The sequence below is a fragment of the Perca fluviatilis genome, chromosome 1 (assembly GCF_010015445.1).
Source record: "Perca fluviatilis chromosome 1, GENO_Pfluv_1.0, whole genome shotgun sequence".
Lineage (NCBI taxonomy): Eukaryota > Metazoa > Chordata > Actinopteri > Perciformes > Percidae > Perca > Perca fluviatilis.
In genome coordinates this window covers 21434053-21461076 of record NC_053112.1, presented here as the reverse complement: position 1 = coordinate 21461076, position 27024 = coordinate 21434053, and the positions used below count along the sequence as shown (strand labels likewise).

Here is a 27024-nt window from a genome sequence, read left to right as displayed (position 1 = left end):
TGGCCATTCATTTCCTCCTATGAAGGTATGTGTGTTAACAAGTGAAAGTGATTGACCAAAAGAAAATATCACTTTTAACTGCCAACCATACACTCTATCATGGGATTAAAGACAGGGCTCCTGAAATATACTTTCCATTACAACCAGTTGTACCCCTCCTCACACACTAGCCTAATAAATGTAAAACAAAAAAATTAAAATAGGACAACTTCACCTGAGAATGCAGAGGTCTGTGACAGACACCAACATGCTTGCATTTAAATTGAACAGAAGAACAAGCCACCATATACAAAATAGCTATATATTTGTACATATATACTCAAAAATGACACGTGTATAGATACTTTTTACTCTGTATATTACTAATAAAGTCGCATAGCAAATGAAACATGATATATTGTAATCTAATGTGAAGAAAGCACTCCTGCCATCACTGCTCAGTTTGTAAAGTGCTCTAAAGTGACAAGAGACAGAGAGAAAGAAAAAGACCTGCCTTTTTAAACTGAGGATGTGACTGAAAATAGACGCCTGCCTTGAATAGCTTCTTATCAAGCCTGGTCCCATGGAGTTGTGCCCTTTTCACATATGATCTGACAAAGTGTGCTGGGCTATTCTGGGTTGGATACAATAAAATAATGATTTAAAAAAAACATGCAACTGCTGGAGACATCTAAATGAGAAAAGAAAGACCAACCAGACTTAAAAAAAGTTAGCTCTGCAGCTTTAAATACAGGATACTGTGCTAGTAGAGATGATGGGGAACTCGTTTATAAACCGTCTACCATCCTTGCATACAAATGTATACACATGCAGAAACATACATGTACAAGCGCTGTGGCCACACTGCAGTGAATAAGGGAAAATAATAAGTTTCCCACCTTCTTTTTCACCAGAGTCCGTCGTCCCTCATCTCTAAACAACTCACCACAAGCTTAACTCAAAATACCACAAAAACATCAGACCCACATCCACGTCAGTCTGTATGAGTTCCATTTCAAAATTATATATTTACAATTTAAATGATATGGTTTTAGATTTGCAAAATGACTGCTGGTACGAACATCTGACTAATTATGGAGCATTGCTGTAAAAATTCAATTCTGAATTTTAATTTAATCAGCTATCAATACACAGCATTTTTGAATGAAACCCTTCAAATATAAAAGCACTACACCGAGGTAGGATGAATTTGTGGTGCTCCTACAAAATAAAGCACACCAACTGCAGCCATTAGGATTGGAAGGTGTATTGTTGAGGTTAACAAGGCTACTAAGGGCAAGATATGGCTACCTGCAGTTCTAAAGGTTCAGTAGCATGACAAGGATAAATTCAATCCGTTTAAAATGCAAAACAAAACAGTGACTCACTGCTCTCAAATGCCTTGGGAGAATTTTGTAAGATGTTAAACTGTAAGTTGATACACGGCTTCCTGGTGTGATTTAATTTAAAGTAAGATGAGCAGGCAGTGCCGTTTCCTTTTTCTGAATGCAAAAGGAGCCGTAAAAAGACAAACTGCTGCTCACTCACAACAACTCACAGCTGTTGAAAGAACTGCAGCAGCTTTTAATTTAACAGCTCTTAACTTGCTCTCGGGATTTCACACAAACAACACCAAAACAAAACAAAAAAACCCAAACAAATAAATGAATATAAAAGGACAAGATATGACTCTCTAGCAGCTGTTTAAAGACGTTGATGAGGGAAGAATGTGGAGAGCGGTGAGAAAAAGAGGAAGCCTGCAGGCTGGTCAAAAACACACGCATCAGGCTCTGAGAGAGGCCATCGGTACGCTGCTGTGACAATTATAGTCTATCAAGAGTCCTGCACACACAGTTAAACACGTCCACACAAATCCACACTTTACAACTCTCATTCCACTGCGAAGCCACAGGTCTCCTCGATTGCAGTCAGCAGCTTGTCGTATAGCTTGTCATAACTCTCGTAGGGCGGAATGTCAATCCGATTAAAGCTGGAGAGAAAAGGAAGACAATGAGTTCATATGAATGAAGCCTTGAGAGACAGATGTATTGTTTTCCATTATGATATATTTTATGCATATTTTGTGTGTGTGTGTGTATATATATGTGTGTGTGTGTGTGTGTGTGTGTGTGTGTGTGTGTGTGTGTGTGTGTGTGTCTGCAGGTGCATGTGACACACACCAGGTATGGGCTTTGGGAAGATTGTTGGTGTTAGCTTCGATCTGATGAATGGTGAAGAGTCTGGGCCCCGCAGCACCTACAGTCAAAACACAAAAAGGATGCATCAGGTACAGTTCAGCATCAAATTGCATTGTTAAGTTACTAACCAACATCTCAGCTAATAAAGTCATGACACCTTTTAAATCCAGCCTCTGTTCCATTAGCCAACGCCTCATTTTATCACACACACACACACACACACACACACACACACACACACACACACACACACACACACACACACACACACACACACACACACACACACACACACACCCTGTAAAGCCTTGAAGCCTTGCAGTGGGACTCTGGATGAGCCAGTAACAAACTGCAGTAGCCGGGCCCTCCTCTCCTCGTCAAACGACTCCACAGCTTTCCAAAACCACTTGACGATGTTGCTTTCGGGGGTGCAGTGCTTCAGACGCGTGTTGGATTTCCAGTCAGAGATGTCGATCTTTCCCAGGCCACAAACTATGAGCTGAAGGTAAAGACGGAGATAGAAACCTATATAATACTGTACCAGTAAAGTGTACCTGAAGTAGGCTAATTATTGTATCTTGGAAGATCTAATAGAAGCCATGTTTTATCTTGTACCTCCAGTTCTTTCTCATCAAAGGATTTAAGCAGGTGTTGAGGAATAACCTCATTGAAGCCTTTCTGCAGAGCCAGAAACTGAGCCTCAATGCCATGCAGGAAACGCCAGTTCACATACAACCTGCAGAGAACACGAGAGGAGGGGAGGAAGGGGGAGGAAGACAGAGGGAGTCTGTCAGTTTATTTTACACCTGAGGGACCGCAAATACAGATTCATAACTATGACACTGAATTAATGACAATGTGACAGTCTCTGGAGTGCCTCAGAAAAGTATAAAAACGGTGAATATATGGTACTCATATAGGTTGAAACTAAACTGCTTACTGTACTTACCTGACATACTCCTTCTTGGTGTCCTCTGTGACGGGGACACTCTTGCCGTTGGGTTTGAGCTCATGTTGGATGATTTCTCCGTAGGCATTGTGCTCTACACAGAAAGTGTGGTCCAGGACGCCAGTGATGTCATTGTCCCTGAAGAGAGAGGGGGGGCCAGGTTAGAGAGAGAAGGCTCTCAACTTCTGCATGTCTTTTCACTTCTTTTGGGGGGGATTTGGTCAAAGAAAACAAAGACACACGTCAGTAATCTGCCACTAAACAAGTATACAGCATTTATATAATGTGTTTTTTGTGAGTATTTTTGGCAACTGGTCCGATATAATTAACTGCATTTTCATTAAATAGCAGCATTTATCATCCTTAACCTTCACATGGTTAGTGATGACTCAGCAGAGATAACTACTTAATGGAGGACATTATCATAAGAGTAAGAAGTTCTATCAAAGGAAGATCATTGCAGCATCCTTATGTGGAAAACACTTGGTGTCAAAACAAGCAGGAGAACACTTAAACCAGCAAGGATGTACATTTTTTGAGATTGGATGTCATTAGCTTTACTGGCAGCAGAGGGCGCCGCAGTCATTAGAAATTTGAGGACAGGATGGTCAAGTTTGTGTGTGCATCTTAAGTATGTGTGCTGTCCCATTAAAAAAAATAAAATAAATAAAAGAAGAAGCTTTTTGTTTATATAGGTATGATTTTCTTTCCTGTCCCCCTTATACATGGTACACCTGTAAACAACCACGTTCTGTATGAATTTACAAATGTGAAAGCATCTGTTGTTTTACTACAATACGAAAACCAGTATTGAGTTATAGGTAAGTTATAGAAAAGAACTTTAAAGTAAGTGCTGGGTAACCGGTTTTTCCAGTTATTTCGACAAGACAATTGCATTTGCACTTGTTAATATCACAATATCTGTATGCGTTTCCTCTAACTTCGGGTTGCACGTGAGAGACTTTAGAGAATAATGGGTTGCCTAGAGGAAAGAAAGTCTTACAGGATCCAGACAAGGCTGTTGTGGAGGTCGGGGTCGACAGACTCCATATCGTCCAGCGTGATCGATTTTCCCAGCAGCTGTTTGTAGAAGGGCAGAGTGAAGCCTCCGTCGATGTAGTGGCCGTGAAACACCGCCATGCCCATAATACGACCCACAAAGTGGAAGTAGGACAGGTGCTCCTGCACATTAAACAGGGATATTAATATGAAGGCTTTCATTCACATCATATCAGTCTTTATATATATATATATATATATATATATATATATATATATATATATATATATATAACAGATAAACAGCTTCAGTTTTTACCACAATGCCACTACGTAAGAGTTATACCCCAGGAGGAAATTTACTGCTATATCAAATTTTCGCAAGCAAAAAAGTAAATTATATTTGTCCACATACTGAGTAGAATACAATTACCAAAATAAAGTTTAATTATTATAAAATTCTATAAGAATTAATCTATCATAAGCCTCTTTTATTTTTTATTTTTTTTTTAAATCAACATAAAATTCATGGGGACACAACACAGATGAAATGAGTCTGGAGACGTGCTGCCCTTTAAACTTTGCTGTGAATTTTTTTAAATGTGTTGCCTGATTCCAGCTTAGACATCCAAACAGCATCCTTGTAGATATTCTCATTGAAAAAAATGTCCTTGATGATAATGATGATGAATAATTCCTACCGGGTTGACAGCAGAGTCGGGGTTAATCTGTAGAGTGTAGATGTCATCTCTGGAATACTGGAACAGGCCGTAGTAGGGGTTCAGCATTTCATGGGAGAGCAGGTATAACCATTCCCTAACACAAAAACACACACACATATTTTTTTGTAAAAGACAAAAAAAAAAAAAAAAAAAGTACTTCATACTAGCATAAAAAAATGTTTGCTGACATTTAGTCTGGCATTGCCAGACCTATCTCCACAGCGCTGTGTCAGCGCTGGAGTATGGTCTGGCTACACCGCTTATCTATTCTGGGATAGGGGAAAAACGCTTTGGCTCGTTTGTATTTCTTTAAACCAATCACAATCTGCACGGTGTTAAGTCCCGGATGTGCCCTTGCAAAGTAAATAGCGGAGATAGCGAAGGGGAGGGACATGGATGTCAGGCTGTATGCCAGCAATGTACATCCGTTGAGCCAGATTAGCTGACATTTAAAGCCACAGAAAAGTAAACATGTGACAAAGTACCTTGCTACCCCACCATAGTCCAGTCCCTCTTCTCCTCTGAATTTGATCATCAGTCTTTTCCAGAGATCCTTTGGACGCATCTTCATCACCTGCCGGTACGACTCCTACAATTCAACACATACAGCAAATTTAATACAATGCAGTGCACGAAACAAGAGCTTTAATATCCCAGAACATGACTCATGACAATATGATTTGAGAGACATCACTACTTCCTTGACTGAATGGAAAAATTGTGAATAATAACTTTGTGTGTACACAGTGTGTGAAGCAGTGCTTAGCTGGTACATTGCTTCACGCACTATGCAACAACAAATTAGCTGTTACTAGGTTACTAGCTAGTGATAAGAGGTGACCTGATTCCTGCAGTAGACCTCTGCAACTCCACTCAAGCCTGACTGGGCCCCCGAGAACACTGGCTGATAATCAGTCTGTGGTACTCTGGGTACTCAGGGTCTGGGCTCATTTCTTATGTGCATACTGCTCGTTTGGGGCATACTCAAGCCTAATATACAATACACATGATTAACATTAAATCTTACTATGAAAGTATTGCTTTGAATAGAATAAAATGAATCCAGTGCATCCGGATCATTTTTTCCTTGCCTTTCTTCATCGTAACCCTCCCCGGTTATAGTTTTAAAAAAATAGTCAGTGTTTCCTTTTTGCATTACATAAGAGTCATCTCTGTGTCTGTTCTCTCAGAGGAGTCCAAAGACTCAGAGGCTATGCCACAGTAAACAATATCCTGCCACAGCAACAGCACTGCTGCAACAGTGAAAGCATGACAGAGCCAGGCTGCCCAATCAGCTGTAAGATGCTACTAAACACAAATGTTTTAGATACTCTAAAGTCAAGTTATCCAAATGTTGGTGAGCAGAAATAGTTGTGTGCAAAGTGTAAAAACATTGAAAACCTCCACTGAATTAATGATGACATGTACTCCAAGTGAAACCTTTTATTTTTGTTAATCATATGCCAACTTGTGGCACAGAACACACAAAATCAGACTCCAACCATTGGAAGTACATGCACACAGTCGCATGAACACACTGCCAGTGGTTTACTGTAGCACTGGTTCCTTCACAAAAAACCTCAAGTGGATCTGCAGGGCTGGTTTTCGCACTTAACCTTCCCCTTCCACAGCTGTCACATCGAAGGGGGATGAAGTCATATTTTTCATTGCTCAACTTGTAGTTATGAAGTTATGTCTGGCCTCGAATATTGCCACTGCTGCATTAGCTCCTTTCCTCACCCGCTCCTTCCCAACCTCCCCTCTCCCCCCTTCCTCATCTCTTTAGCTGCTGAAATCATCCAGAAAGAATGCCTTGCCTTGGTAGAACAAGAAAAAGAGAGGCAGAGGAGAAGAAAAGTAACAGAGAAATAGTTTTTTGTGGTGTTTGTGGCCTCTCTCTTCTGCCTTTCCGTGGAAATCATAAAGTCGTTCTGAGTAGTGGTTCTGTACTGCCTGGGGCCCTTTTCTGGTGCACATCGTAAATGGGGTGAACAAATCTGGGTTCTACTATTGTTTTCATGGAGGTTTTGAGTTTGCATGTCAGCACGTGATGCTTTTGTGAATGCCAGATGGAGAACTTTATGAACACATGGTCGATGCACATTATACAAATCAAAGAAGAATTCTGTTTGCATTGATTTATGTGCATGTTTGTAGGTGTGTTCAGATGCCCTTCAACAGTCGGCTAAATGTTTATTTTTATGGTTTAAAGCACACTATTTTTTAGATTTACATAAGCACTCATGGTGGTTCACGATGTATAAACATAAAGAAAGGTAGGGTTTGTGTTCCCCTTGCAGTTCTCTAGGTAGCATGAGGCTACCTAGAAAGAAGCTACTACAAGTGCATTGTTAACATGTTGTCTGTGTGTGTTTTAGAGTGTGTAGTTTTTACCTCAAATATCTCCTCTCGGCAGACCTCGATGCGGCAGTGGCCGGCCTGGGGTTGTTGCTGAGAAAGTTCCTGCCGCAGGATCTTCAGCTTCTGCACCAGGTCTCTCTTGTATTTGGGCACCGTCAGGCACTCTGCCTCTTCAGGCAGCTGGGCAGGAGACAGAGCTTGCTGAGGGACCCCAGGACCACCCTGGTCCTTTAACTGAGTAGGATGACTGAAGGGATAATGTGGTGGAAGGAGAGGTGTAGGATGAACCGTCAAGGAGGGACGGAGCAGAAGAAGAGCAGTTGAACAGATGGAGGGAGGTCATCAGGTATTAATGGGCAGGTGAGTGACAAGAAAGAAGGGCAGAAAAGAAAAGACAGAGGTGAAGTCAGATGTCAGTATTATATTACTTAAACAGCAGTATTAAACAGTTTGTTGCTCTTTACCAATTTCTATTTAGTGTATTAAAGACATTTACTGTCACATGGTTGTAAGTATTTATTATAATCTTTTGTGTGTACAGCTTTGACTCCAGTTGAGGCAACAGATTTATACAAGAAAGAGAGATATAACCTGTAGGGAATTCCCCAACCCCTCCATCTTAAATATCCTCTAACTGCTGAACTAATGAGTTTTGTAAGAAATTCCCCCCCTAACTCTCACCCTCCTCTTTTTTTTTAAGATTATTTTTTGGCATTTTAGGCCTTTATTTGAGAGGACAGCTTAGACATGAAAGGGGAGAGAGGAGGGGAATGACATGCAGCAAAGTAATTGAACCCATGGCCGCTGCGGCGGGGACTGAGCCTCGGTACATGGTACATCCACCAGATGAGCTACCCAGGCGCCCCCTTATCACTCCTCTTGAGGCAAAGACCACTAAACAGAGCCCCTAAGCCCTGAGTAAATCTGATCCAGACCCGTGGACAGGCTGGGCCTTTGACCAGACCTTTGGTAAATATCCCCACCAGGAAAGACCGAGAGAGGGAGATAAACCCTGGGTAAGCAGAGAGAATAAGATACGCAGAGGAGAAAAAGAAAGAGAGAGGGAAAGAAACATACAAAAGGAGAGTGGTGTAGGAGTAGCTGGCGCCTCTGGCTAGCTGACGTTCTCTTTGCCCTCCTCCATCACACATTTTTCTTCAAGTCTAACATATCCAACTTTAATTATTTTAATTCCCCCTGAATCATTACTCTAGCTGTCTACAACTCTTTTTCATCCAAATACATCTTTACTTCAAGCTTAAAGAAGCTGACAGCCGAAGTTGATTAGATATCCCTGGCCACCAACAACCACAACTGGAACTTCCATCCTCAAACCACTGGAGTTACCACCCTTCCTCACACTTTGAGGAGAAGGGAAAAAAAACAAAAAAAACAACAGTTTTGTAAACTTCCAGTCTTGTTGCAGTCAACTAGCAACTATACTGAAGTACTAAACATGCCTTTCTCTTAGCTGCAAATTATGTTTTGATAAATGTAGATTCCAGCCACTGCTTTGAGTTTGTGCCTGGCAAAAGTGCAGGAGCATGCCTGCTGCATAGCGAACCAAGCGGCTGAACTCAAGGAACTTAGCTCCTGACCTTTATCCCCTTTTGCTCTCTTGTCATTCAGGGCCTGTATATTCTAAAAATTATGAGACTATTAAATACAATCTTGGCAAAGGCGAGCCATGGTCAGTGTTCTAGTTCTGGTATCCTCCAGCCCTCATTGTGGTGTTGGTGGTGGGATGCTTGGGTGGGCCTCATAAAAACATCATCCATCTCTCCCTTCGATAGGACAGCAGCCCTCATTGTCCTGTGAGGACTCGCTGAGCCAGCAGAGGACTTCTTTAAAAGAAGCTACTGTCCCACGCTGGGAGTGGAGTGTCGAGGCTGCTGTTGGCCAAACAAAGACTGAATTGGTATATAAAAAGGACGGCAAGACCTTCTGAGGTAGCAGCACATAGCCACCCACTTATTCCAACACTTGTACATAAGGGTTCTCTGGTTCAGTGGGTTGAAAAAGGCCTCATCTATTTGGGCTTTCCAAACTAAACGGGTGCAGTGTTTCACCAGTCTATCCCTGTATAATCAAGTCCGCTGCTATTTATTTTATTGGCAGGCGCTGGGGCTCCTAGCATGTCAAAGAGAGGGTAGACTGCAGTGGAGCAGTCCTGAAAACCACTTTAGGAAAGAGGAGAGAAGAAAAGATGGCCCTAAAACAAAATGGAATGAGTTGCTTTTGGCTGGGAGAATCAAGAACCATATAATAAAGCGTAATTTCAGCGCACTTTTCCTTCTGAGGGCACAGTGTAATTAAAAAAACGTTTCAACAAAGTTCATCGTCTCTGGTTTCCAAACGGGACGAGCTCTGCATATTTGATGGTAAATATAGAAAATGTAAGAACAGCAAGGCTCAAAATCTGTGTGAGCCAAATAAGAGAAAGGGTTCCTATTGCTGTGACAGCTTGGATAAAATACTACTTGGGGGGGAGATATAACTTTCAAATTCAATATTAGAGCAAGAGGATTTTATTATTGTTATTCCATGGTGGAATGAGCAGGAGGAAAAAAAGCTGGATAAGTCAAGAAATGAAGAAGTGAACATTTGCCAGAATTGGGTCACCTGCACCTGAACCTGCACAGTCATGATAGTCCTCCATCCTCCTACTGCATTTCCAGAGGACGCAGACTGGGTGTGTGTTAGGTGAGAGAGTTCATGCACAAGAGCGAGAATGTGTACTTAAGAGAAAGTGTACTTCTTTTTCATTGCAGCTGGCCCAGGTGGGCTATAATGAGTGTTGAGTAGGTGTAGTGGTGTTAAAGCCACACCAGCCACCCCAACACTCTGCCCCCCGCCCAGCCTAGAGAATCAAAGGGCCCTTTATGAGTCTGAGTATCAGCTGGTGCCCTGCTCTTTTACACTCGCCTAAACAGCAGGAGAGGACAGAGGTTGCCAAACATTGAAGCCGACTCTACAGAAAGTGGAGTCAAAGTGTGTGCATGTGTGTACAGAATTACTTCCGTGGATCATGTGTGCGTTTTGCCAGTAAATGTTTGATCTCTAACACACACACACACACACACACACACACACACACACACACACACACACACACACACACACACACACACACACACACACACACACACACACACACACACACACACACAAGATGTCTTTTTAACAGGTTAAATACACCACACACCCATAACGTCCCAAATATAATTTAATATATAATAATCATTTCTTAAAACATCAACGCAAATGTTGATAGAAATGTCAAGAAGATTTATGACCTGGTTGGAAAAATACCTGCTGATGCCCACTAACCCTAAATCCAGCAGCAACTAAAAATACCTTCAGCAAACACTGATGTAATCTTTCAGACTATGTGCTGGTGCAAGGGAGTAAGCTAAGTATGTGAGAGACAGCGTGGCAGACCACAGTAATGTAGCTGTGTCTGACTGTCTGACAATTCAAGGCCTTCATTAGTCTAAGGTCGACGGCAACAGGGCCGTCTGAGTCACATTTAAACTAAGATGCATCCTGGAGGATCAGGAGACTGAGGTGCAAACTGCCATCTCACAATGTAATGTCAAATCTGTTCCACACCCTCTGATCTTACAGACCAAACACAAACTGTTTCTACAGGCACGAGGTAAAAAATGGGAAAAAAGTGTATTAGCAACTTAAAAATGAGTGCATTTTTTGGTAGTAGGAACAAATGCCTTAAAAAAGGTGTTATAACATTTCATTTGTATTTCAAGCAATTATTTATTATATATATATATATATATATATATATATATAAAAAATGCTGTGACACGGATTGTACATAGAGTGTGAATGATTTTGTTTTCATTAATCAGTGTATATCACGGAAAACTGCATTAGAAATTAGACCCCGTTACTTTTGACCTTTTCAAAGTTCTAAAACTTTGCCTGGACTCCCTCAAATCTCTCCTAATAAGGAGTCAAACAAGCACTTAATGATGCTGACTGGATAACATAGCTGAGTTTCAACTCACAACCAGAGTCTGTTCTGACACATATGGATACTATTTGACCAAATGACCAGATGTTGATTTCCCAAACATGTCTATCGTGCCAGCTGCTGTTATTGAAAGGCTAGGAATTTGCACTAAAAAAAGCAAAGGGGAAAATCTTTACATCTCTCTATGTTCCTCTTGTTCTGATGATTCCTCCCTCACACACTGGCAGGAAGAAAGTACAGGGAGCTCCCTGACAGCCAAAATACACAGAGAGCAATCCTAATATTCAGTTTATCATATCAGGGATTCACAAAAACGTAGAAACGTGTGTGTTCGGCGAGGATATGAGAACTAGTGCTAAGCTAACAGCTGCTGTGCTAACACGTGTTTAGTATTATTTTCCTGAATGCGGTCTGCTTCACCAGTCTCTCTGCAGGCTTAGCTGCCTACGAAATGATGTTCGGTGGAGGCCGACTGCTGACAGACAGCGCAAAAACACTGAAAGATGGACTGGCTGCCCCCGATGCGGACAGCCAGCCTGTGTGTGTGTGTGTGTGTGTGTGTGTGTGTGTGTGTGTGTGTGTGTGTGTGTGTGTGTGTGTGTTGAACTTGAATGACATCCACATGAAAGTCAACAGTGAGGAAGGGCATACACTTATATACTGTACATACACATTCATAGACATTCCCCTGTGGAAAAGTATCACACTTAGCATTTTCTCATATGTTAGTGTAACTGTGTGTGTGTGTGTGTTTTGTGTGTGTGTGTGTGTGTGTGTGTGTGTGTGTGTGTGTGTGTGTGTGTGTGTGTGTGTGTGTGTGTGTCTTTGAGCGACTGGCTGTTGAAAATGCTTTATACAGACAGCTGGGGCGAGTGTATGCAAACGTCCGTCAACCTGTGTGTGCTGATTGCAGTGTTCACATGCATGTATGTCCTAGACAATGTGCAAGTATGCACACAGAGTTTATTGTCTGCGTGTGTGTGTGTGTGTGGGTTACCTGAGGTTAGTGTTTTGGCTGTCCATGGCCACACGGGAACCATTTGGACTTGGGCTGCGTGAGAAAACAGGAGGAGAGAAGGGAGAAAAAGACAGAGAAAGACAAAGAGGGAGAAAAGGGCATGAAAAGAATGTCAATGACAGAAGAGGATTGGAGTATTGAAAAACAACATGGGACAGGATTAAAAAAGGAACAGTGAGACAGGACAGACAAGGACAAAACGAAATACAAAGGAGACAAGTAAAAGGACACAAAGAAACAGAATAACGGTAGATTACAAAAAGAGAAACAAGAAAATGAGAAAAAAGGCAAAGGAAAGGAGATATAAAACAATTAAACAGTGATAACATGGACATGGACAAATACAGAGAGGAAATGGATGAAGAGATAGCAGCATCAATGAGAAAGACAGATAAGAGGAGGATGGGGAAAGACCATTGACAAAGACACGAGACAGGCAGAGGATGGGGGAGGACAAAAGAGAAGACAAAAATATAAGGTGAGATGAATGAAACCAACACATCATCATCAATGATAATCTTTAGGGCTGCAGCTATCGATTCTTTTTGTAATCGATTAATCTAGCACTTTATCGATCGATTAATTGGAAAACAGTTTTTTTGCGTTTTTAAACAACCAAAACTAGGGAAAAAAGCAACATTTGTATTGCCTACATTGCTTACAATATCATTTAAGTGCCATATTACATTGTTTTTAAAGATTTTTTTCTCAAATGATATCAACCTCAAACTAAGGCATATATTAAACATACATAAACATTACATTAAGTTGTGCAACTTAACTTTCAGAACTACAAGTTTCAACCTGAGAATGATCTGTATATACAGTAGGCCTATATGTAAATATTAGTTATACTCAACCTATTTTCATTTATATATTTGATTATAATGTCACACAGCTCTGTTACACTTATGCTATTAGGTCGTTGATCAGCTGTTTCTCCAGAGAGAGAGAGCGAGAGAGAGCGAGAGAGAGCGAGAGAGAGAGAGAGCGAGAGAGAGAGAGAGAGATGCGCAACAATCAGCTGTTTTTCCGAAGGGATAGTCAACGCGTCGGCTCATCAGATCGTGGTCACCACTACATATTTTCTTGTCTTTGTTTTTGGTAGTAGTGTTTGGTGTAGTTTCATTGTCCATACGACTCTGATTTACTTTAGTCGGTCCTCTTCGTGGAATGGATGATTAAGTTAGACGTTGTGTTATTATTGTGGTAAGCTAGTTTGATTTTGCAGTAGACACACTGTACAGAGTTTTAGTTTTAATTACGTTTGAACTGATTACAAACTTTGGACCCTTTCTGTCGTTTTCTCCAGCCTGTCTCTTCTCTTAGCCCCTCGCTATTTACGCTCTATCACGTGTCGCCAGCAGCAGACTGAGCCGCGTCTGTGCGACAGTAATAATGCTCCGTGCAGAAACACCGTCCGTCAGCGATACAACGTTGGTAACATTGATTTAACGAAGCTTCGAGGCAGTCATTTTGCATCGAGGATTTTTTGTAATCAAATTATTCGAGTTATTCGAGGAATCGTTTCAGCCCTAATAATCTTACAGCTGATATATTAATTGCTAATGGATTTATGACTGCAGTGTGTATCACAGGTTCCTAAACAGCTTTTCCCCTCTCTTCAGGTTATTCCAGCGCCACCAGACAAGAGTCATCATGTCCATTCCCAGGACAGATAGTGTGAGTGTGAAGATACTTTTAAAAAACACCAAGCTGCTAACAATCCTTTTAACAGAATATAAAACCAGGATCGACAGTACAGTTGTAGTTCAGGACTTGTTTTAAAGCCTTTATGTCTAAAAATGCATCACATGGGTATAGTATGTACATGAACACCCCTATGTGACTGTCTGGTTTAGAGCATCAGTCCTGATTTTCTTTTCTAGTTAATTTCCATCTCACAGTCAACTCCTCTGACAAATAAATGCAACAATTTGCTGGCTGAGTTTGTCAGAGGGTATGTGGTATTTTAAATGGCTTAAAAGTCTGAATATCTTTGTTGGTAACTATTGTTGATCTCTGTTTTTGTCCCCACTAGTTTAAGTACTCAGTGTAGAGGGACTGTTAACAACACAACACAGCAGTAAATATACAGATTTGCATGCAGCATCATATTTGGCCATTTCTGTTTTGGAAGAGTTGTACACTTTTGCTTTGATTTTGAAAAAGATACAAATACTAGAAAAAAGCTAAACTTTAAATGACACACAGAAATCTAAACCACAGCCAAGGCAGTCTCATTGAGTGTCCTGTCCTTAGGGCTTAAATGCATCAATGATTTATACACTTACTTGAGTACTAGATGCAGGTTAGCAGATAGTCGCGGGTCTGTGAACTGCGTTGTTCGATTGTTGTGGTCGACAAAGTAGACGCGACCTGTGGCTGTGTTTCTGATCTCCCAGCCTGGTGGCAGCGGGCCCAGCTCCTCACAGTTCACATTGCTTAGGTCCCTGAACAAAGAAAATTATAAAAAAGTTTTAAAGTAGAGTTGCTTAAAGTTGTTGTTCTTTGTAGAGTTCAGATTTTACTGAATTGCAAAATTGAACAAGAGGCCCTGTCCTGCTGTGGTTTTACATTTTTACAACTGTTGCATGCATTGTTAGCTGCTTTTCTACAGTTCATTGGTGAGTAGCAGTGGTAAGTAGGCAATTGCTTTTAACACACAATTACAATAACACTGGACACCTTTTCGATACATCTTTTATTTTTAATGAAGAATAATTTAATAATTGTATCTAAATGTTATCCTTTCAATAACAAATGTAGTGATAAAACCTGGCATAAGTGATAAAATATGGGTTGGCGTTAACATTCATATGAACTAGTACAAGTATCGACTTTTCCTTTACAGCAGGTTGACAGGACTCAATCAGCCCAATAGACTGGAGATCTTAGAGCATCAACATTAACATTGCCATTATGCTTCTGATAAAGTATTTGCTCTGATTTCTTGATTCTTCTTCTCTCCTGTACACAGACATCCTGTCAGTAGAAACCTACTGTAAGCCCTGGTCTGGGCTATAGCCAAAGGACAACTTGTGCCCATGTGTGTGTGAGTACTTTGTCCTTGATGTGAAGTGAGGACACATCAGTCAGGGACAAGGCACATGCTTTGCTGCACTCATCACAACATACTGGGTCATTTTAGAAGCTCTGTCCAAAATGACCAAACCCAGAGGTTGCTGTTGTTGAGTTGGATGTTAAATTCATTGGCTTCATCGCTGAGCAGCAACTAGATCGAAACATGGCCAAAAATGTAACGCAATAGCAGTGCCTGAAGTCTCTGGTGAATTAACTAGTGGGCTATTGAGAGTTGGTGAAAGTTTGATTGAATGCAGAACCACTAGCCTTTGGTGTGTTCAACTTAACATCTGTCCAAAATTTGTATTCAAATTCCACATCGGACTCAGAGGTCATTAGTTTGGATGACCCGGAATTGAGCCTGAAATATGACTAATACGGTTTTTTAAAACAACCCTGAGCAATTAAGTGAGAAATTAGGTCTGATCCAGCCCAGTCAAATCCAGTTTGGTCCCATCAGTTTTGGGCATATATGTCAGGTTTTATATTAGGATTAAAACAATACAGGCTGTCAGCACAACAATCCATATATCATGTGCTTTAAATACATTATGTGTTGTTGAGATAATTATGCTAATATTAATAGCTTGTTATAACATTTATCAAAAGAAACTTATAAAGTGCTTTACAAACGCATACAAATCTGGACAATAAAGATGGAAAAACTGGAAAACAAAGGAGTTACCTGGGCACCCGGGGGTCATGCCAGGTGCTGACTCCAGTCTGTGTGTGGAGGAAGTAGACTTGACCCTGCTGAGTTGTTCTTTGCTCTAAAACAGAGACAATTAATTGGAATTAATATGTCATAAAAGGCAAAAACATCACTAAAACAAGCTTCGAACGGTTGCTGTTGTTCTGTAGTCTAGTCTTGGTGGGTACAAGCATGGACAATGAGTTTGTATAATTTTGAGAAGGGCAATTTGACAAGAGTTTCTTAAGGTGTGCGCCGCCGCCAATGTAATCACTTAGTTCCTCTCCAGTAAGCCTATCCCAAGAGGATGGGGGAATATGTGAAATGTGAGGGAAATTTATCAAAGACTTCCATGAGTGTTTTTCCTTGCACAGAGTTCCTTGATGCATCCTGGTTGCCTTGTTTTCTCTTAAAGGTTGGTGCGTGTGCTCTGAAAGTAATCCCTTCACATTAATCTCCAAAACCAAAGGAAATGGAAAGGAAAATGCTCCCACTAATTCCAAACCCACCAAAATAATATACTGTTAAAAAAGCAAAAAGAAATCCGAAGAGAATGGTTTATCATTGGCTTGTTGGATATCTTGTTCCATCCAGCTCATGGATGAATGGAGAATGAGTGTATGAATGTTGGCACACAGTGTGAGCTGCACCAGCGTGGTGTCCATGTGTGAATATGCACCAACTAATCCATCACTACCCCCCACCCAAACTTCCTACTGGCACAACTCATTTCCTACCCACCTCTCCCTCTCTTTTTCCCCCTCTCACGCTCCCTCACCACACCCAGCCACTGGTTCAGAGGGTTCAGCTGAGGAAGAAAGCTCACTAGCTGTTGGGCATCAGTGACTCACTTTGTCCGACCTTGTCCAGCCTCAGTGGACACAGCCGGACATTTCAAAGGGGGCACAGGTCCAACAGTGCCATTCTAAAATCACTGGCATACAGCACCACACTTAAAATAATAATTTATTTTACAGACTCTGTGGGTATTGAGGGGTGTACTGTGGCTGACTGTGAAAAGTACATGTTTTTCTGAAAAAGATATTCCAATGATGGAAAATGTACTTGTGTAGCTCCTGCAATATTTTCCAAATGTGTTTATTTGCAGTTAGTAAGGCCAGCTTAAGAATTAAGATAACCTAATGTACTTTCTCTGAGCAAACACAGAGCTATGAATACCCTGCTTGCCCTCCCTCTTTGTTGTGGGAATATAAGTCTGCAAAGACAAAACATTCTCTGGGAGAGGAAAGGAGAGGAGGAGAGGAGAGGAGAGGAGAGGAGAGGAGATGATGGGATGGGATGGGTGGTGCTGTGGGAAGGGGGGAGAGGGGAGGAGGAGGGTTAGTAGAGAAAGTGTGAGTGAGCTCGAGGACAGACAGTGAGACAGACAGAGAGAGACGAGGATAAAAAGAGCCTTTACACTTTACTCTCATCATTAAAAGAATACATTTTTATAGTATCACTGCCTCCAGGCTACAAACAAGATGCTGCCAAAGGAGCAGCTCCCCAGGTCTTTGAACTTGTATTTTTGTGGGTTAGGGCTGGGACTTCACCTCAGCTTGCCATTTTGATATCAGTGAGACAGGTAATTTTACAATTCACGAGGACTACAGCTGACTAATGTAGCAGCTAGATAAAAGCGTTCACTTGGTGTCCCATGTGTAAACTTTCCCCTGACTAGACACCTTGACAACCAGCAGGAAGGACCTTTGCACTGTAGTTGCACTGAAACATCTTATAATAATATGTAAAGATCAACACTGATAATGTACTGGCAATTTTTGCAAGAACAAATTAAATGAAAACACTAGTGACAAGCTGAGCTCTCTCAAATGTAACCAGCATTTGTTTAAACCTCAGACTGGGGTCAGTCAGGTGATTTCCAGGTCAGGCTAAAAAGTCAAACTAGAGGAAACGTGTGTGTGTGTGTGTGTGTGTGTGTGTGTGTGTGTGTGTGTGTGTGTGTGTGTGTGTGTGTGTGTGTCTGCTGTGTCTCTCACCATAACCCTCAGGCAGGTCAGGCGGTGTATGCAGGTGAGTTCGACTCATGTAGTTACGATGCCGCTGCGATCGAACCCGTCTCTCCTGGATCCGCGGTTCGCCCGGTGGGCAGCTGGCCTCGGCCCCATTAACAGGTGTCATCACTGGCGTGTTCTCGTCCACCACACAGCTCAGCGGACGCCCTGATGGGCTGGAGTACTCCGACGCTGGCCTTGGAAAGAGTACAGGGTGTGTGTGGTTATGTTTATGCAATGTAATCTTAATCTATTTTCAAGTTAAGATTTCTAAATACATGTTTATATATCATACATATGTTACAACTAATAAGAAAAAAAACAATTTTGAAAAGCATTTTACCAAAACGATACCAACTTTTTTGCTGTGAACTGGATAAATACAGATACTAAATAACAATACAACTGTTTGTTTTCATTCCTAAGAGTTACAAGCATGGTTGAGTGTGTTAAATGAGTGAGCGACTTTGAGTTTTGGTGAGTGTATGCAACTGTGCACCATGTTTTCCTCTGCTTGCAAGAACTTGGGTGAGAAGAGTGCAAAGAAGTGCGTCACTCTGTGGTATAGGTGTGCTATGGGCTAAGTCATAGGTGGAGCCAGTTTGTGTTCTTGTGATGTCTAGACATACACAGAAGTATAGTGCAATTATTGCAAAACAGATTGTATCCTCATTCCTCAAGAAGAAAAATGAATTCATGGTTTAGTTTAAAGGGATATGAAGGATGATCGATTGCATAAAAGAAAACAAAGTTCTAACAAGTAGTAAGTTTGTGTGCTACTTAACAGTAGGACTTACGAACACGTCTGATAAGCAGACATAAACAAAGACAGGCTGACACTGTATCTGTGTGTACATACTTGCATGAGATTATAAAAGAGTCCCTCCAGAAAAACGCAATTATGCAATCGCATAATTCAATGCATAATCAGCCAAAGGGGCCGCATTTTTTCAAATACGTCGCACTTTCGCCGCATAAATTGCCGATTTCCGTGCAAAATATGCGGGGCTTGCATGATTTCGTAATCCCTGCATTTTCGTTGCAAAAAAGTCATATCTATATATATAGCAGAAAGTTGAAAAATGTTGTTTACTTCACACAAGCGCAGCCATTTTCCCCTGTTGCCATTGGAACGTTTTGAAGTGACGTAATTATGTCATCAAATCACTTTTTTTTCCTCTTTTTCATCAAACCGCAGTTTTTGCAAGTTCCCGCAATTTCATCGCATAAAATTGCATAAATATCCCGCATATTCCATCGCATTTTTTAAGAAAACGTGCCGCATAATCAAGGATTTTTGCCCACAATAATCACAAAAAAACTTTTTCTGGAAGGACTGATAAATAAATAAAAATAATTGACTTAGAATTTGACATGGTATTTGTTGCACCTGCTGTTGCATATTCAAGACAGGAAAAAAAATTTTTTTTCTCTACTTCCTCTCTTAAAGCTGCAGTTGGTAAGTTTTATAAAAATAAGTTTTTGTCATTTTGATTCAACGGTCACTATATCTGTGATAAAATCTGTGAAAAAGTCAGGCTCATTCTGCCTCCTCCTGGTACTTCTAATGGCAAATGCAGATTCCACTGCATCCGAAGGAAACAACCAATTAGAGCAGACGAGTCTCTATCCCAGTGTCAATCACTGCTTGTAAACTGCGATTAACCCGTCAAACTAGACAGCGCTGATTAAATATAAAACAAGATTTGCCTTAAATGTTTTCAGAAACATATTTTAATGTATCGTCCAGCTGAAAAAATGAGAACGTTTGTGACCCAGACACCATGTTGAAAACATTCAAGCCAAAACCAAGCAACTCCCACCTAAACAGTGCATTCAAATATGTCTCTGAAAACATTTGAAGAAGAAATAGGCAATGCAGTAACAGAATCTTGATTTATTTTTGAGCACTGCCTAGTTTGACAGTTCACGAGCAGTGATTGACACAGGGTTAGAGATTCCTCAGCTCTAATTGGTTGTTAATCTTTGTGTGCAGTGGAATCATGTAAATGCCATTAGGAGCATCAGGAGAAGGCAGAGGAACGTGACGTTTTCACAGATTATCCATCTCATATACTACTGTCAGGATATAGGGACAGTTTCAGTAATATGACAAAAAATTTTTTTCAAAAGGTTATCAACTGAACCTTTAACTGTTATTCTTCCTCTTCGCTACTTATTCTCTGTAATTTCTTCCTCACTTAACCCTTTCTTCACCATTTCGGTCTGTCCTACCTCGTTCTACTAGGCTCCCTGTGGGCCATTAGAGATGTGTAGTAAGAGTGGGTACGGAGGTGGGGGTGGTGGTGTTATTTGTTTGCTTACTCCCCTCACGGCTCCACTAATATGGGCCAAGTAGGAAGGCGACAGTTGTTCATGCAGGAACAGGGGCCAAGTAAAACCTGGCTGCCCAACTGGCTAGTTTATTTAGGTTTAGGTGTGTTTGTGTATGAGTTGCGGTGGGGTGGGGGATCAGGAAATTGACTGCAATTCACTCATTACTGACAGACTGTTATTATTGTGTTGCGAGTTAGGCTAAGTGGAAGTTTTTTGTTCTGGAAAGGGAAGTGGGGAAAAGTAAAACCACTTAAATAGACCTCCTCCCCCAATGCTTTGTTGTAAAAGGTCAAGTTTGTTACGCGTTACATCAGGATGACTGCTATACATATGTAGGCAATAAAGGGGTTTGGGATAATAGGATTTGAGCCATGGGAAAGCTCCCATTTTAACATGGCTCGCCTTTTGTAATATTCTACATTATTTGAAGTCTTAGTTGAGGATGTGCACAATGTGTGCAGATGTACCTGGTAGGTCTCTCCCACTGCGTGGTACGTGTGATGTGGTTCAGGTACTGTATCCTTCCAGAGGCTGTCCTCCTCTCTTCCCAGCTGTTTCATGAGAGATTAAGAGAAACAAGTGAGAAAAAGCATCATACTTATTGTAAAGCAATATCAAAAATGAAAAAGACACCTTTGTCCACGTTTGACACTACTAAGAACATCTAACAGCATTGTAAACAATGTATCCCTTATTTTATAAGTAGCACAAAAAAGTAGAATCAGCAATGTGCATACAGCTGAACCTTCTGTATTACTTTTTAAAACGCATCAATGAGTGCACAGGGAAAAATTTTGATGTATTAGATAGATATTTTCTCCCTACAAACCAGAGAAAAGCCTCATAGGAGAGTAATATTCACAACTACCGTTAACAGACGTTAAATATACAAACCCCAATTCCAATGAAGTTGGGATGTTGTATAAAATGTAAATAAAAACAGAATACAATGATTTGCATATCCTTTTCAACCTATATTCAATTGAACACACTACAAAAGACATTCCACAGGTGAACAGGTTAACTGGAAACAGGAGAGTGTCACGATTGGGTATAAAAAGGAGCATCCCCAAAAGGCTCAGTCATTCACAAGCAAGGATGGGGCGAGGTTCACCACTTTGTGAACAACTGCGCTTGCAAATAGTCCAATAGTTTAAAAACGTTTCTCAACGTACAATTGCAAGGAATTTAGGGATTTCATCATCTATAATCCATTATATCATCAAAAGATTCAGAGAATCTGGAGAAATCTCTGCACGTAAGCGGCAAGGCCGAAAACCAACATTGAGTGCCCATGAACTAAAAAAAAAAAAACATCATTATGGAAAAGGATATTACCACGTGGGCTGAGGAACAAGTCGGAAAACCATTGTCAGTTAACACAGTTTGTCGCTACAAGTGCAAGTTAAAACTCTACCATGCAAAGCAAAAGCCATATATCAACAACACCCAGAAATGCCGCTGGCTCGTCTGCTCCCAAGCTCATCTGAAATGGACTGACGCAAAGTGGAAAAGTGTGCTGTGGTTTGACGAGTCCACATTTCACATCATTTTTGGAAATCTGGGCCAAAAAGGAAAAGGACCATCCAGATTGTTATCAGCAAAAAGTTCAAAAGCCAGCATATGTGATGGTATGGGGGTATGTTAGTGCCCATGGCATGGGTAACTTGCACATCTGTGAAGGCACCATTAATGCTGAAAGGTACATACAGGTGTTGGAGCAACATATGCTGCCATCCAAGCAACGTCTTTTTCTTGGACGTCCCTGCTAATTTCAGCAAGACAATGCTAAGCCACATTCTACAGATGTTACAACAGCGTGGCTTCGTAGTAAAAGAGTGCAGGTTCTAGACTGGCCTGTCTGCAGTCCAGACCTGTCTCCCATTGAAAACGTGTGGCGCATTATGAAACTAATAATACGACAGAGACCCTGGACTAAGGTCGTACATTAAGCAAAAATGGGAAAGAATTTCACCTACAAAGCTTCAACAATTCGTGTCCTCAGTTCCCAAATATTTATTGAGTGTTAAAAGGCAAGGTGATGTAACAGTGGTAAACATGCCCCTGTCCCAGCTTTTTTGGAACGTGTTGCAGGAATTAAATTCAAAATGAGTGAATATTTGCAACAACAAAAAAGCATTAAATATGTTGTCTTTGTATTGTATTGTATTGAATTGAATATAGGTTGAAAATGATTTGCAAATCATTGTATTCTGTTTTTATTTAGGTTTTACACAACATCCCAACTTCATTGGAATTTGTTTTTATTTTTTTCAGGACAATGCACATTTGATGAACATGTACAACAGTACACATAAAAAATGCCAGACTGTAGCCCAAGGGCTAATTTCCATCTGCAGTCCATTAAGCAAGTTAAAGTTACAATAAAAAGGACAAACGATATACAGTATTATTATATTATATTACAGTAGTAACATTTGCAATAAAACAAGGAGAAACAGGAAGAAACAAAAAAGAAAACCGGACAATTCATTAGTAAGTGTTAAAACAGAGACACAAATCATTAGTATGCTCTACTGGGCTAATACGGTACAACATACATACAGTTAGAGGTGGTTGCACGTTTGGTTAGCTCTAAGCCACACCTTTACTTGGCTCTTAAAGGTGGCCAGAGTGGGACATTTCCTTATAATTGGGGGTAGTGTGTTCCATAATGCACTACCTTTAATAGATAGTGCATTATGGCTGAAGGAGGTTTTTCTAAAAGGTCCCCGTTTACAACCGCTTTAGTTGATCTAATTGGAGTTTGTACCTCACTTTTTAAATATACACACAATCACAGAGAAACTAACCCCTGCCCCAATACACACCTCCAAACTATAGATTACTTCACCGATATAAATTTGTCTCTGACAGTACTGTGACAAGTACTGTGTGGACCAATAGGAAAACCTGTGATAATACTGACCCATCAGGTAAGTCATTGTCGAACAGGCGACTGCAGTCCACCACTGGACCTCCTGTCCCAATGCGATCTCTGGACTGAAGACTTACTATACAGTTATCAAAGACAAGGAATACGGTAGATCAATTACATTTTCTTACCCATATAGTGCAGCTCATATAATGACTAATATTGAGTATATTCATCAGTCTCTTTGGTATGTGGATTCAAGTTCCACTAATGCTTTTTATACATTTTATCATCTTTCTATTTCCTTTTCTCCTCTGACATTAATTCAATAGAAAGCAAAATAAGAAAGAAGAAGAAATGAAAGACTTTGTTGGTAGGTAACAGATATTAAATATATTTCTCTGATTTTTAATACAAAGCCAAGGAAAAAACAAAAATTCCCGTCTGGTTTGGTGGTTAGGTAATGAACAGAGTCATTGAGTACTGAGACAGTGGATTCAGTCTGGGTCAATTTGTGTTTATCAAGTAATCTGCAAGGGAGTAGTTCCAACAATGTCTTACAGCTGTTAATTGGTTTAGTGTTTTCAGACAATAAATGTAGAGTGGGAAAAAACTCTGGAATTTGACCAAAAGTGTCCATCTTTTTTTTTTTATACAGAGTAATGGCGCACTGGATGTAGACTAGAGCATCAGGAGTATGTAATATAGACTGACATAAGACTATGCACATATACATCTTTGGCTTGACTTCCTTACCCATAAGAATGATAACTTTTTCTATTGGGACGTACAGTATGCAACCGAAATAGTGTGTGTACGCTTTTGTGTTTCTTACCAACTATTTGTCCTCTCACAGTATCATTGTCATTGGGGCCCAGCTTATTCAGGTCCAGTCTCTGATCTGCAGAGAAAAACCAAACGAGAGACACAACCAGTGAATAAGCATCTGCCCCCATTTACAACCATGAACACATCCAGGTACTAAGCCGATGAGCAACTTGTTGTACAATATTTCACACTAAGTATCTAGGCTAATGAAAACATAACTGCACAGGGACACAGGACATTGCCAGATAACTTCACATTGTGTTGTGGCAAAATTTGAGCAAGGGTCAACATTTTTGCCAGACAACATTGCGTTCTCTTTTGCTGGAGCCTTCTGTGTCCACAACCTTGCAACATCAATGCAGTGCCATTGAAAGGAATGGGGAGGCTGTGTGTTTTTAGAACGTGTTAATGACGTTCTGACTTACGCATGAGTCAAACAGGACACACTGAAATAGCCAGTCAAAACTGTAATAAATTATGTCTGTATGCAAGTGTGCCTTTAAAATGTAAAAACTACAACAGTGTTCTCTGCAGAATAAACAACTCTGCAGTTTTACCCATTTTGTGTGAAAAGATAAAAAAAAAATTGGAGTTTGCAGTCTTGTTGTTTCTGGAAAGTAAGAACTCATTGTCTGCTCAGCACAGGATAGCACTGCCAGACACAGAAACACAACCCAGGAAGACTGAACAAAATCCAGAAAAAGTCTCTCTCTCTCTCTCTCTCTCTCTCTCTCCCTCCCTCTCCCTCTCTCTCTCTCCCCATTAGGGATCAAAGCGAGGCAGACTAGCGTATAGTCAGGAAAGTCATTTTGAAAAACTTGTGGTGTGTGTGTTAGTGAGTTTGTGGGTTCAGAAGTAGTACATACAGATGACTAGAGGTTTGTGTCTGATGCTACAGGAAGTTTGAGCTCAGTGTAGAGCCACACAGACTTCTAGCATACAAGACAATCATGCCAGATCTCCTTTTGGTTTGCAAGTGTGTGTGTGTGTACAGGATTGAACAGTTGAATATCACTTCTAGGAACCAAGGCAATTCCAGTAAAGTCTTTTTTGTGTGCATGTGTGTGAGTATCTGTATGTTTGTCTGTGTGTGTGTGTGCACATCTTGGTCAGACCACAGACTGGTCAGACCACAGGTTATGTGTCTGCAGCACACAAGACAAGGAGCGCCGGTGTCTTGTCAAAGATCATGATCTGTCTCCCTGTCCACTTCCTGTGGCTACGAGAAAGTATAAGTTATGCCATGTTGGCTGTACAGTAAGTGGCTGGTCTGGAGCCTCACTGGAGCCTATACTGTCTGTTTCTGGAAGCTGTGGGTAAATCTAAGGGCAGGTCCTTTGGCACCCAGTGGGGTAAAAGTAGGTCCCTTTTGTGGTTTCTGGTGGATTAACCTTACTATACCTTGAGAGAGAGAGAGATATAGAGACAGAGAGACAGACAGACATACACACACACATATATACACACACATACAGAAACATAAAAGTTGCTGGAACATATTCTGTACTCTTATGTGAAGTTTCTAGCCTTTTGTAGTTGGTGTAGAAGGCCGTTACATTTGGGCCAGCCAAACTGCAACTACGTACACTGATGGAAGTATCCAACTATGCAGTTTGGATAAAAAAAATCCAACAAACGACAATTATATTCAGACAGACAACTCCTATAGTGGTTGTGGGGCGTGACTGTGAAGAAATGGATGGAATTAAGGAAAAGGCCGGATATATAAAAAGGGGAAAAAAATGTAACTCAGTGTGGTGGTTCTGGTACATGTCTGACATTTTTGTTTAAGACAAGGCAGGGATATGGATTTGGAAAGCTGGAGAATGTGTGGAAAGAATGTTAAATTGACAGTACGTACTACAGGCAGACAGGGCTAACGAGCATGTGGCCGTGTGGACTGCACAGAGAAAATAAGAGTCAGAAATCAGGGTACAACACAGGGGCCGCAGTCTGAAGCCATGCAGACGAGAAACTAACCATTTGAGAATGTGTCTGTGCAAAATCATTGCTGTTCCTTTGTATGTTACCCACAACCTGGGATTCACTTTATGGTCAATCGATTGTATTATCACACACACACACACACACACACACACACACACACACACACACACACACACACACACACACACACACACACACACACACACACACACACACACACACACACACACACACACACACACACACACACACACACACAAAAACGGCATCCTTCTTCCTCTTTTTGCATATTGTGCAAAACAGTGCCAATAAGTATATCAGCAAGACTTTGTCTCCAAGAATAAAAGCTATTTGTTTCCTTGACAGAAATTCCAAGGCTGTAAAAATTAATTGTGGCAATTGATTTAGTCCCAGGTGCCAGATGTCTACAGCAGGCAATATTTCTGATATGTGTGGCCTAGAGGATTTGCCTGTGTATTGTGCCCATAAATCTTATGGCAATGAATAGCTGGCACAAAAGCAGCAGCAGGCTGCAAGCTGGGGATAGGACAGCGGCATTGTTAAAAGAGATACACATGTAGCAGCAGGCTAACTAGCTATCAAACTGCTGCAGCCAGATAAAACAAAAGGCACAGGAAAGGTTCCCTGACATGAAATTGTTGTCTGTTGTTGGAGACACTAGAAAGTCTGGTCCCCACATTTGTCTGACTATGAGTGCTGAGTGCAGGAAGTGTGTGCATACATGTGTGAGAAAAAATGTTAACAGCCAGGGAGCATGAAGAGACCAACCACCAGCACCACACAGACTATGCACTTATGCACACACAAACCAGTACTTACAGCCAGTGTCTTTGAGTCTGTTGATGGCGTTGGACAGGAGGCGGACACAGCCCAGGAAACCTGCACCCTGCTTTTTGTGGATCTTCTTGTGGTTCCATACACTGATGGTGATTGAGTCTGCCTTTCCAATGTATCTGCAAGAAAACCGGTCAATAAGACAGAAAAGAGTAGTTTGCAATCTTGACAA

At 40.9% G+C, this 27024-nt stretch overlaps 1 protein-coding gene across 1 annotated transcript in view; it reads right to left on the bottom strand.

Moving 5' to 3' along the window:
- Positions 1 to 704: 704 nt before the first annotated feature.
- The window catches only part of LOC120556957 (E3 ubiquitin-protein ligase SMURF2-like), a 64767-nt gene continuing 38447 nt past the window's right edge, over positions 705 to 27024 (bottom strand). Inside the window, exons 4-20 of the mRNA XM_039796873.1 lie at positions 26838 to 26971; positions 24058 to 24123; positions 23277 to 23361; positions 20815 to 20898; positions 17996 to 18207; positions 15990 to 16074; positions 14515 to 14673; positions 12200 to 12253; positions 7242 to 7455; positions 5333 to 5436; positions 4827 to 4941; positions 4130 to 4308; positions 3127 to 3264; positions 2793 to 2913; positions 2475 to 2676; positions 2160 to 2235; positions 705 to 1969 (exon numbers count right to left, since the gene is read on the bottom strand). Coding sequence (XP_039652807.1) covers positions 1870 to 1969; positions 2160 to 2235; positions 2475 to 2676; positions 2793 to 2913; positions 3127 to 3264; positions 4130 to 4308; positions 4827 to 4941; positions 5333 to 5436; positions 7242 to 7455; positions 12200 to 12253; positions 14515 to 14673; positions 15990 to 16074; positions 17996 to 18207; positions 20815 to 20898; positions 23277 to 23361; positions 24058 to 24123; positions 26838 to 26971 — 2128 coding nt within the window. The 3' untranslated portion in view covers positions 705 to 1869. The remainder of the gene's footprint in view (positions 1970 to 2159; positions 2236 to 2474; positions 2677 to 2792; positions 2914 to 3126; positions 3265 to 4129; positions 4309 to 4826; positions 4942 to 5332; positions 5437 to 7241; positions 7456 to 12199; positions 12254 to 14514; positions 14674 to 15989; positions 16075 to 17995; positions 18208 to 20814; positions 20899 to 23276; positions 23362 to 24057; positions 24124 to 26837; positions 26972 to 27024) is intronic.